The sequence below is a fragment of the Rhinoderma darwinii genome, chromosome 1 (genome assembly GCF_050947455.1).
Source record: "Rhinoderma darwinii isolate aRhiDar2 chromosome 1, aRhiDar2.hap1, whole genome shotgun sequence".
Taxonomy (NCBI): domain Eukaryota; kingdom Metazoa; phylum Chordata; class Amphibia; order Anura; family Rhinodermatidae; genus Rhinoderma; species Rhinoderma darwinii.
The window spans coordinates 472,778,641-472,790,684 of NC_134687.1; the positions used below are offsets into that span (position 1 = coordinate 472,778,641).

Genomic DNA, 12,044 nt, shown 5'->3' on the forward strand with positions numbered 1-12,044 from the left:
GTTCAAATGGTTCAGGCGTTTGGATGCCTATAGGGGACGACAAATAGACATTGACTTTTAGAATATAGAATAGCAGAGTTCCCCGGCTTCACACTGGTCTAGTTGTGTCTTTGAGTACAGGTCATCTGACGTGATATGGAGGAAGGTCCTTGATGTGGAAGCCAGTGGTGCCATATTTGCTTTTGTGAATATGTCGAGAACGGTAGGTCCTAGAGAGATGATACTCGGTCCAAACATTCGGATGCGCATGATTTATTCATGTGCCAAATTTGGTGCAGATTGGTCCAGTCGTTTGGCCGTGCATAAAGAACATGCAACAGACAACAGAAATTAATTTTTATATATATAGATATAGATCCTACACAGTGCAAGGTTATTCTATGCAATGGCATGTGACAGCAAGTCTCAGTTCTTACCAATATGGCATATAGTTCGTTACCTTTATCTTTTGCTGTAAAAAAAGGTAACTGACATCTTAATTTATTCCATTGTTTTTAATGGGAATCCATTTTGAACTAAAATTATTAAAAGATCAGATTTTGTGAGTGATAACTCTGCATACAGCTTGTCTCTGTCCAGAAAACGCTATTGTTATCAATCTGTGCCGCATCGGAATTATTTGAATCTGTCATTCCCATCTGACTAGAATTATTTTTTTAAGTGAGGTAAAGGTTCCCTATCTGATATGTGTGGGACCATGACAGATTATGAACCATGAACAAGGGCTTTGATATTTTCTTACTAGTGCCCATAGTACTTGGAGATATTTCTAGTCAAATTTCTTTATTAAACACAGATTACATAAGTATCAGCTGATGCCGTTGAGTTCTGCGAGATCCACCGACAATTCAATGTTTATTTATTTCCCTCAGAGACAAACTCTGACAAGAGATTTCTGGCAGCGCATTATGCCCTTCTCCCTAAAGTAAAAAATAAGCACACTAGGTTTTCAAAGTAGCGCTTGATATGCCGCAGCAAACTTTTTTAAATCGATTAGCCACACATGTACAATGCCCATATTTGGGAATTTGAAAGTTTGCATGACGATGACAAGCCCTGCACAAATTCTGTATTAGGGTATATTCAGATGGTGCGATTGTTGCCGCACAGCCAAGAACTGTGCAGCAAAAACTGCGTGCGGTTCTACAGCTAGCACAGGTGAAGCTCACTAAATCCATGAAACCACGGCAATTTGCACTAAAACCAAACAGAACAACAACCGTAGCACAACTGCACTGTTAGAACATACACTAAGGCCCCATGCACACGACCGTGCCCGCAATCACGGCCCGCGATTGTGGGCACGGCCGGCCGCTGACTGACAGCCGCATTTTCGGGCCGTGCTCCCATACAAAGTATGGGAGCACGGCCCGCAAAATGCGAAAGAACGGACATGTTCCATAATTCCCGGAACATTTCCACGGCACTGACACCCTTCCGTAGTGCTACGGAAAGGTGTCAGTGTTCAATGAAAGTGAATGGCTCCGTTTTTGCGGACCGCAATTGCGGTCCGCAAAAACTGAGGTTTTTTGCTGTCGTTTTTTGCTGTAGTTCAGATGAACGGAATATACGTCTGTGCAACGCGCGTGATTTTCACGCGCGTCGCACGGACCTATATTAGTCTATGGGGCAGTGCAGACAGTTGCGTGATTTTTCCGCGGCGTGAGTCCGCTGCGAAAAAGTCATGACATGTCCGTTCTTTGGGCGTATATCGCGCATCACGCACCCATTGAAGTCAATGGGTGCGTGAAAATCACGCGCACCACACGGAAGCACAGCTGTGAAAAGAAAAAGCACCACGTGCTTTTCTGTTTACAAACATCCAAACGGAGTGTCATAATGATGGCGGCTGCGCAAAAAGCACGCAGCCGCGCATCATACGGGGCTGTCACACGGAGCTGTCAAGTGTCTTTTGCGCGCGCAAAACGCCGCGTTTTTTGCGCGGGCAAAACGCACAGGCTCGTGTGAATCCGGCCTAAGGGTACCCACACGTGTAGCGAATTTTGCCCCAGATTCTCAGATTTCACCCTTTCATTGTTGAAAAGGGTGAGATCCGCACTGAACATCCAGAACAGAATGAGCAGATTTTACAATTCGCAGCATGCTCTGATATCCATGCGGAAAACATTCAGCAGCATGTCGATGAGATTTCTTCAAATCACATCCACATGGCTGGTACTATAATCCACTGTAGCATTTCTGTCCCATGTGCAGGGGCCTTAGGCTGGGTTCACACGAGCATGTTACATCCGTAAAGGACGGAACGTATTTCGGCCGCAAGTCCCGGACCGAACACACTGCAGGGAGCCGGGCTCCTAGCATCATAGTTATGTACGACGCTAGGAGTCCCTGCCTCGCTGCGGGACAACTGTCCCGTACTGTAATCATGTTTTCAGTATGGGACAGTAGTTATACGGAGAGGCAGGGTCTCCTAGCGTCGTACATAACTATGATGCTAGTGTGCCTGTAGCCTTAGGAGGTGAAGGATGTAAAGGGTTTTTCCCCGTTTTAGTTCAAATAGGTCTAAATATATACCATACAACCTGATGCCATATGTTTGGATCTGCCTGCCCATTGAAAGCGTACAGTAGCATTAGCATATATATTTTTTGGTACCCAAAATATACTGTACTATCCTGTACCTTATCCAGACGTAAATCTGTTAAGGGTATGTTCACACGCAAACTCAAAAACGCCTCAAAATACGGAGCTGATTTCAAGGGAAAACAGCCCCTGATTTTCAGACGTTTTTGAAGCCACTCGCGAGTTTTTCACTGCGTTTTTTTACGGACGTTTTTTGAGCTTTTTTCGATAGTCAATGAAGAACGGCTCCAAAAACGTCCCAAGAAGTGGCCTGCACTTATTTTTTGTGGCCGTTTTTTTACACGTAAAAAAACGCAGCGAACAACGCTCCGTCGGATCAAAATCAATGGGTAGATGTTTGGAGCCGTACTGCTTCCGATTTTTCGGCCGTTTACGGCCCGAAAAACGGCCGAAAGTAGGCCGTGTGAACATACCCTAAGGCTGGGTTCACACAGAGTTTTTTGCAGGCGGAAATTCTGCCTCAAAATTCCGTTTGGAAGTTTGCGGCAGATTTTCCTCTCCCTGCACGCCGATTTTCACAGCGTTTTTCACACGCGGCCATTGAGCGTTGTGGGCATAAAACTCTGCGAAATACGCTTTCTCTGCCTCCCATTGATGTCAATGGGAGGTCAGAGGCGTAAACGCCCGAAGATAGGGCATGTCCCTTCTCTCTCCCACGAGACGGTTTTACCGCTCACAGGAAAAAGACTCCTCTGTCTCCTATTGAAATCAACGGGAGGCATTTTCGGGCCGTTTTTGACAAGTTTTGCGGCGCGGTTTTCAAAAGGGACACTGGTTTTGCATCTGTTTGCTTCATGGAAACAAATGGAAGGATTACAGTATCCATGTTTTTCTGGTATACACTTGGATATGTCAGATGTTATTGGTGATGACTAAGATTACAGGTCACTGTACATTTTGAGTTGTTTCTTCACACTTTCCTCTGTCATTAGATAAAATGTCCTGTGCCCAGTGCCCTCTTATGTTTGCACAATACAACCTGTGTGTAACCAACAGAGGACAGACAGCCCAGCATGTTCCATATGGATCAAAAGAGGTGGAGTTAAAATAAAGTTCCGACAGAAAACCCACCCTCTACAATCAGTGGCTACGCTGTGTTCCTCCGCCAACGTTCTCATAGTCATAACTATTCGTTTAATTTAATATTAGTATGATTAGAACCAAACATTTTCACATTGTACTAAAGACTACATAATAATAAGGTGTTCGTACTTCGTGTTATATAGCTGTATTTGCGACACTGTTGAGGACGCCACAATACCTCAAGTAATCCTAGTCTCGCTTGTTCGGCGGAAGGTTACCAAATTTATCTATATAAGCAAACGGCTTTTGGGCTTACGTCGCAGTGCATATTGGCTGAGGAAGATAGAGGTCCTGTGTGCAGGCATCCGTGGAAATTACAGTAAGTGTACAACGCGCACTACCGTAGTAGCAGCACCGACTGGTCTACATCTATCGTGAAGTGTTTTATGGTTTTTCATCGTGCTCTATTAAGGCATTTATTAACGGTTACTTGGTAAGGAACTGAGGTCACCGTTTTCTTGTAGGGCAAATGTAAGCTTTACACAGTAGCCTGAACCTGTATACGGTGCATGTACGTTGTGGCGGTTGGTCGAGTTCTTGTGTAAGTAAGCGCCCGCCATTGCCGTTAATCTGTGACGCATGCAGTGGGGCGAGGAGACAACAGGAGGCGGGGTGTGCTGCGAGAGGGGAGGGCTCGGCGCCTTACACAGTCAGCGGCGGAAGTGAGTCCAAGCCTGGTGCGCGCAGGGGTTGATGGTTAAACTTAATTTTGGTGGTTTCAGTTCCCTCTACCCTTAGCTTTGAAGTGTGACCTGTAACAACGGCTTTCAGGTATTCTGTTACCAGACATTTAGTAGCCATGGCTGCTTGGTGTGTATATATATATATATATTTTTTTTTTTTATATATAGTAAGTTAAGTGAGCGCCTACAGATAACCATGAATCCATGTTCTTGCCCGTTTATATTGGCGTGTGAAAAGTCACATGCTCCTCACTAAATGTTGATTAAATAGGTATTTCCAGAATGGCCACTAATCACTTATCCAGGGGGGGGGGGGTGGACCTACCAATCACTAAGCTGGGGGTCCAGAACCTTTGCTCTTCCTTATGGCACCCTCCCTGCACTGAAGCTTGAACGGAGCAGAGTTCCATGTGTTCTGCCACTCCATTTAATGTCTATGGGACCGATGGAAACAACTGAGCAGTCATGCAGTGAGGAGAAATACGGGTTCGGGTCCCCTGTTCTAGTGATGGGTTTCTGTGGATATGTGATAATGGTCCATTCTGGGAATACCTCTAACAGCTTCTCGCACAGCCTCTTCGCGAGGACATGAATCTGGGAATCTTCTGTTGCCTCCACGGGATGCGATTTCCCTGCCCGCTCACCGTACACAGTCAGTTCAGTATGCCTAACTGACATCCCCTTAAAAGCTGCAGTCAGTAGCAACCAGTTTTACACTGGGAGGGCTATGTGACGGGACAATGACTGTAAAACTGACCAGTAATAGTTCGCAGCTTCAAGTCCCAAGTAGGACAAATACACTTATTTTATTTATTTATTTTTTATTAAAAAAAAAATATGTATTGCTCTAACCACCATCATAACCCTTTAGCGGAAAAAAAGCCAACCTATTTAGAGAACGTTTCACCTGCCCATACATGTGCAGCATGTAATGGGCAGGGCTTCAGACACTCACTTGAAATAATTTTTCTAACTTCCTCCGTTATTTACAAATAAGCCTCTGAACAGTCAATGGGGTGTTTCTATCTAAATAAATGGCAAGGGGGTGATCTCTTCGCTCTGACACTGTCCAATCAGCTACGGACAGTGTCGGGACGGCTTGCGCTATGTTCCCTCCCGTCAGAACACACACAGACTTGGTGGTTCTGTAGCGCTCTGCTCTCGCAGGAGGGAACACAGCGCCCTGAGTGAAGAGATCACGCCCCCCCCCCATGCCATTTAGTTAGAAACGCCCTATTGACAGTTCAGGGGTTTATTTACATATCAGGCGCCAAATATATGTAATGGAGGAAGTTAGAAAAATAATTTCAAGTGAGTGTTTGTGTAGCCGTTCCTGTAACATGCTGCACATGTATGGTCAGGTGAAGGGTTCTCTTTAAACGCACTTCATATAGTCTTAAAAATTTGAAAAAAATAAAACCTGGAGGAATTGCGGTTTTTCCTATCAATTTTTTTCTATTCCTCTAAAAACGTTAATAAATGATATGTACCTTTTTTAAAATGGTGCTAATAAAAACTTAAACTCCTAAAAGCTCAAAATAGGCCTGATGTCGGATGTATCTGTCACAGGCATGTGCTGCAATTGTACCCAGGAGCATAGCTAAGGCCCATTTACATGGGCCAATTATCACTCATTTGAGTGTTCACAAAGCTTATTCCCGATGATTGCCACGTGTAAACAGGGAAACTATCAGCCGATGAACGAGCAAATACTTTTGTTCGTCGACAATGCATAGTTTTAAATGGCAAACCATTATCTCCCTGTGTAAACTAATGTGCTGCCAACATAATAGAAATGTATGGGGATGGGCGATAGTAGTAACAAGCGCTTGTCCCCATACTAGCTCCCAGCTAACAAGCAGCGATCAACGAGGTGTCATTAATCGCTGCCCATTTAAACGCAGCCCTGCTCCTGTCGGGATTGGAGATTAAGCTGCTGTGATTAGAGTTAAGAGAGGCTGCGCTTTAATCTAACTTTTGATATGTTAGACGTATCAAAAGTTTGGATCAAGGTGTGTCGGGGTGCTGAGACCCCCTAAAGTCGCTGAAACGATGGTGTTAAAGCCCCCTGCACCTTCAGCTGTGATCGACACTCCCTGTCAGGCTGAAGATGTCTCTCATAGACTTTCTGTGAGAGCAATATTGAATCTGACAAGGTTTTTTGTTTCGGTTCAGTTTTTTTTGGAGGAGGAGAATCTGCCTCAAACTTCCATTTGAAAATTTGAGGTAGATTTTCCTCTGCCTGCACGCCGATTTTTCATGACTTTTTTTGCTCGTGGGCATGTAATGTCGCAAAATAAGCTTTCTCTGCCTCCCATTGATGTCAATGGGAGGACAGAAGGGTAAACTCCCGAAGATGGGGGGCATGTCCCTTTTCCCCGCGAGCCTGTTTTTTCCGCTCATGGGAAAAAACGCCTCCGTCTCCCATTGAAAACAATGGGAAGCATTTTTGGTGTTTTCCATCGCGGTTTCCATGTCAAACTCTGTGTGAACTGGCCCTTACACTTTAACCTCTTGGATATTGTACTCTATAGTAGCTACTAAGGTGTTTGATAGAGGGAGGTGGCTCTGCCATAAGCACCTGCCTATTAGGCCATGCCAGAGATATAGCAGAATAGGTTGCCTGTATACCAAAGCATTATAAAAGTAATAATGTCTATTCTTCAAGTTTCCTAGTGGAACAAAATAGTAAAATAAGGTTTAGTAAAGTTTTTTTGTTTTTTTTTAAATGGAATAGGTCGCTATTTTATTTTGCCCGTTAAACAATTAGTATTTGAGTGATTACACTATTTTAATTTTTTCACAAGTCAGGAAATATTATAAATTAGATTCTAATTTATAATAATTCCATGTACTGGTCACTAGAGGGAGCAGTTCCCAAAATTGCAGCATGGTCCCTGATTAAAGTAACCTCATTGATTTATGCTGCAAATTTGGGGTGGACACTCTCCTCTAGTGTCCTCACACAATCCGCCCTCCCCTTCTGGCTAGTGCCAGGAGACGGAAGGGTTTGAATGTCTTCAAACCTACACTGTGTGCTCCCATTTTCTGAGCGACTGCATGGTGTAGGAGGATTAGATACAGGGCTCGGCAGACAGTATCACACGAACATAATACACACATCACATACACGAACATAAATTACCTGCTCCTGCCTCCGCTGTTCTACGCTCCTTCGCTTGGTTGAACATATGGCCTGAAGTCGTCATCTTACTGTCCGGCAGCAGCTTCTGGTCCACATGAAAATGGGGCTGGTTTTCGCTCTACGAACGAGCTTCGTTTTGGTCTGTGTGGGAGCGGCGCATTCGCTGTTCCCACACAGACGGCGTACGCTTCTGTGAATGGAACGGCTCCTGCAATCTCCGTGGTTGTATGTGCCGTTTTCCATCTCTGTATGTGTCGTTAATCGACACAGATGTAATAAAATGCCAGCCCCCATAGAGGAGTAAGGGTAAGAACAAAGTAAAAAGTTTAGTCAAAACACTAATAAAAACAATTTTTGTTTTATTAAAAGCAATATAAAAAATTCATGACTCCCTTTTAAGTCTTTTTTTTAAAATGGGTTTATCATTAAATGACGTTTTTAGGAATGGTTCCCCATAAAGTACATATTTGGTACTGCCACTGAGATAAGACAGTGAAGCAGCCTCATGCTGATAAGACTGTCAGAGGCTGTGAGGTTGCTCCACCTCGGAAGCATCGCAGGTGTTGATGCTCTTGGCTAGCCGTTTCTTCATTAGTATATTTCAAACAATCGGGATGTATCAAGAAAGATCGTGGCCTAGAAATGGAGCATTCCCATATTGAGAATCATTGTTAAATAACAATGTAAATGTATGCAATTTTCAGCGCGTATGAGAAATCCTTTCTGCTCCATCCCATGTCCCTATTGTACTCCGTGTCTCCTATGGCTACAGCCACCACTGTGGTCGAGCTGTGCTTGTGCAGACGTTCCTGCTTTCTGCCCGGGAGCGTGCGTTGCCTGCACATGCGTATAAGTTCCCGTGCATGGGCAGTACCTCTGGAGCCATCCTGGCATTTTATTGTTGCTGCCTGTGCATGCTTAAGCTATTGATCCTGCTGTTGGTCTTCTGGAACTCAATGTGCATACAGAACTATTGATAACAGCATGGCTTTCTTGCAATACTGTTAGTGTTTTTAAAACGATAATGGTATTGTGAAAAAAATGAGTGGGACATGGGAATATCCCTTTAAATCTGTACCAACTCCTTTGTTCATACCAATTCTGAGCAATTCAATGAGACTTCAATTGGCACTACACCTATATAAATCCCATAAATAGAATTTCCACTCTAGGTATAGCATATTCGAAATCTGCTCAGTCCAATCTTAAATTTTAGATCATCTGCCTACTTAATGAAGTCCTCTATGTGCAGGATTAACGCAAATCTCAAATTGTCCATAAGAGACTCAACTTTTAACGTGTATAGTAGGGTGATGGCTATCAAAATGTATAAGTGAATTTGTGGCTGTGGGTTTCCGATAACCATTTGGTCTCCATATACTGCCTTCACGTATAAATGAATATCAAGAAAATGTATACATTAATCTCCAAGTTAAACCATTAATTAATTTTATATTTTCCATTGATGTATTCAATTAATTCAGAGAATTCCAATTCCTAGCCTGGCCCAATGACTAGCGCATCATTTATGTCTAGACCATAATGTTGTTGTATTTATTTTCAATGTTATAGCTGTAATTGGACTTGGTTTGCCTAAAAACTGGTTAGTGAATTTTGGGGCCACAGGTCTCCCCATTGCTGTCTGTTCCTGTGGGCTGTTGGTGCAGATTCACATAAAAAAAAAACATGCATTATAGGATGGCACCAATTGTATACGAGGCCTTTAAGTAAAAAATAATGTTTTTAAGTGTTAGTCTAATGAGTTCTACCTAAATTTTCTGTTTCAGAACATGCAGATTTTTGTGAAGACCCTTACTGGGAAGACCATCACACTAGAAGTTGAACCAAGTGACACTATTGAGAATGTCAAAGCAAAAATTCAGGATAAAGAAGGCATTCCACCTGACCAGCAGAGATTGATCTTTGCTGGCAAGCAGCTTGAAGATGGCCGCACCCTCTCTGATTACAATATTCAGAAAGAGTCAACCCTGCACTTGGTTCTCCGCCTTAGAGGTGGCATGCAAATCTTTGTGAAGACCTTGACTGGCAAAACAATTACCCTAGAAGTAGAGCCAAGTGACACCATTGAGAATGTGAAGGCTAAAATACAAGATAAAGAGGGTATCCCTCCAGACCAACAGAGGCTAATCTTTGCTGGTAAACAGCTTGAGGATGGCCGCACCCTCTCTGATTACAATATTCAGAAAGAATCGACCCTGCACTTGGTTCTCCGCCTTAGAGGTGGCATGCAAATCTTCGTGAAGACCTTGACTGGCAAAACAATTACTCTTGAGGTTGAACCTAGTGACACCATTGAGAATGTGAAGGCTAAAATACAAGACAAAGAAGGAATTCCCCCAGACCAACAAAGATTGATTTTTGCTGGCAAGCAGCTTGAAGATGGCCGCACCCTCTCTGATTACAATATTCAGAAAGAGTCAACCCTGCACTTGGTTCTCCGCCTTAGAGGTGGCATGCAAATCTTCGTGAAGACCTTGACTGGCAAAACAATTACTCTTGAGGTTGAACCTAGTGACACCATTGAGAATGTGAAGGCTAAAATACAAGACAAAGAAGGAATTCCCCCAGACCAACAAAGATTGATTTTTGCTGGCAAGCAGCTTGAAGATGGCCGCACCCTCTCTGATTACAATATTCAGAAAGAGTCAACCCTGCACTTGGTTCTCCGCCTTAGAGGTGGCATGCAAATCTTCGTGAAGACCTTGACTGGCAAAACAATTACTCTTGAGGTTGAACCTAGTGACACCATTGAGAATGTGAAGGCTAAAATACAAGACAAAGAAGGAATTCCCCCAGACCAACAAAGATTGATTTTTGCTGGCAAGCAGCTTGAAGATGGCCGCACCCTCTCTGATTACAATATTCAGAAAGAGTCAACCCTGCACTTGGTTCTCCGCCTTAGAGGTGGCATGCAAATCTTCGTGAAGACCTTGACTGGCAAAACAATTACTCTTGAGGTTGAACCTAGTGACACCATTGAGAATGTGAAGGCTAAAATACAAGACAAAGAAGGAATTCCCCCAGACCAACAAAGATTGATTTTTGCTGGCAAGCAGCTTGAAGATGGCCGCACCCTCTCTGATTACAATATTCAGAAAGAGTCAACCCTGCACTTGGTTCTCCGCCTTAGAGGTGGCATGCAAATCTTCGTGAAGACCTTGACTGGCAAAACAATTACTCTTGAGGTTGAACCTAGTGACACCATTGAGAATGTGAAGGCTAAAATACAAGACAAAGAAGGAATTCCCCCAGACCAACAAAGATTGATTTTTGCTGGCAAGCAGCTTGAAGATGGTCGCACCCTCTCTGACTATAACATCCAAAAAGAATCCACTCTCCACTTGGTGTTGCGTTTAAGAGGTGGCATGCAAATCTTCGTGAAAACATTGACGGGCAAAACAATTACCCTAGAAGTAGAGCCAAGTGACACCATTGAGAATGTGAAGGCTAAAATACAAGATAAAGAGGGTATCCCTCCAGACCAACAGAGGCTAATCTTTGCTGGTAAACAGCTTGAGGATGGCCGCACCCTCTCTGATTATAATATTCAGAAAGAATCCACTCTCCACTTGGTGTTGCGTTTAAGAGGTGGCATGCAAATCTTTGTGAAGACACTTACTGGCAAAACAATTACGCTTGAGGTTGAACCTAGTGACACCATTGAGAATGTGAAGGCTAAAATACAAGACAAAGAAGGCATTCCACCTGACCAACAAAGATTGATTTTTGCCGGCAAACAGCTTGAAGATGGCCGCACCCTCTCTGATTACAATATTCAGAAAGAATCGACCCTGCACTTGGTTCTCCGCCTTAGAGGTGGCATGCAAATCTTTGTGAAGACCCTGACTGGCAAAACAATTACCTTGGAAGTGGAACCCAGTGACACAATTGAAAATGTGAAGGCTAAAATTCAAGACAAAGAAGGAATTCCTCCAGATCAACAGAGGTTGATATTTGCCGGAAAGCAGTTAGAAGATGGACGCACTTTATCAGACTACAATATTCAGAAGGAGTCCACTTTGCACCTTGTCTTGCGCTTGAGGGGTGGTATCTGAAGCATAACTGTCAAGTTACCGTCTTTCCTATCATTCTGAATTGTGCTTTTGTTGCACTTTGTTGTTTCATTAAAGTTATTGCATTCCAAAATCTATTAATTGTACTCATTTTGTTCATAACCTTTAGAATTCTGTCTTTCTGTAGTCAACACTAATTTTCTGAGGTTTTCGATGTAAGTGCTTGATAGAATTAGAGAACCTGTCGCCATTCCTGACATCTGTTTAATTAAATACTTACTGTATATTCCCACTAAAATATCATTGATAGATCAACTTTTCTTTTGAAGAAATTGACAACTGTGCATTACCATAAACCTTGTCAGAGATGTGACCTTACAGCCTGGCATTTTCAGCACTAGCTCAAGTCGATTTGAGTGTCGGCGTGTAGACAAACCCCAGCTGGTAATACTTAGTTGTCAATGTGTTCATACGTTTATATACCTGGAGGAATTA

At 43.3% G+C, this 12,044-nt stretch overlaps 1 protein-coding gene across 3 annotated transcripts; it reads left to right on the plus strand.

Moving 5' to 3' along the window:
• Nucleotides 1–3,901: 3,901 nt before the first annotated feature.
• UBC (ubiquitin C) lies at nt 3,902–11,684 on the plus strand. Of its 3 annotated transcripts, none has more exons than XM_075833535.1 (2): nt 3,902–4,006; nt 9,303–11,684. In XM_075833535.1, exon 2 carries the CDS (start codon nt 9,306–9,308, stop codon nt 11,589–11,591), a length of 2,286 nt encoding a protein of 761 aa, XP_075689650.1. In that variant the 5' UTR covers nt 3,902–4,006; nt 9,303–9,305; the 3' UTR covers nt 11,592–11,684. The 3 variants fall into 3 exon arrangements, with proteins under 3 accessions (XP_075689650.1, XP_075689654.1, XP_075689664.1); XM_075833539.1 differs by lacking the exon at nt 3,902–4,006 and adding an exon at nt 4,325–4,349; XM_075833549.1 differs by lacking the exon at nt 3,902–4,006 and adding an exon at nt 4,390–4,458.
• Nucleotides 11,685–12,044: the final 360 nt, after the last annotated feature.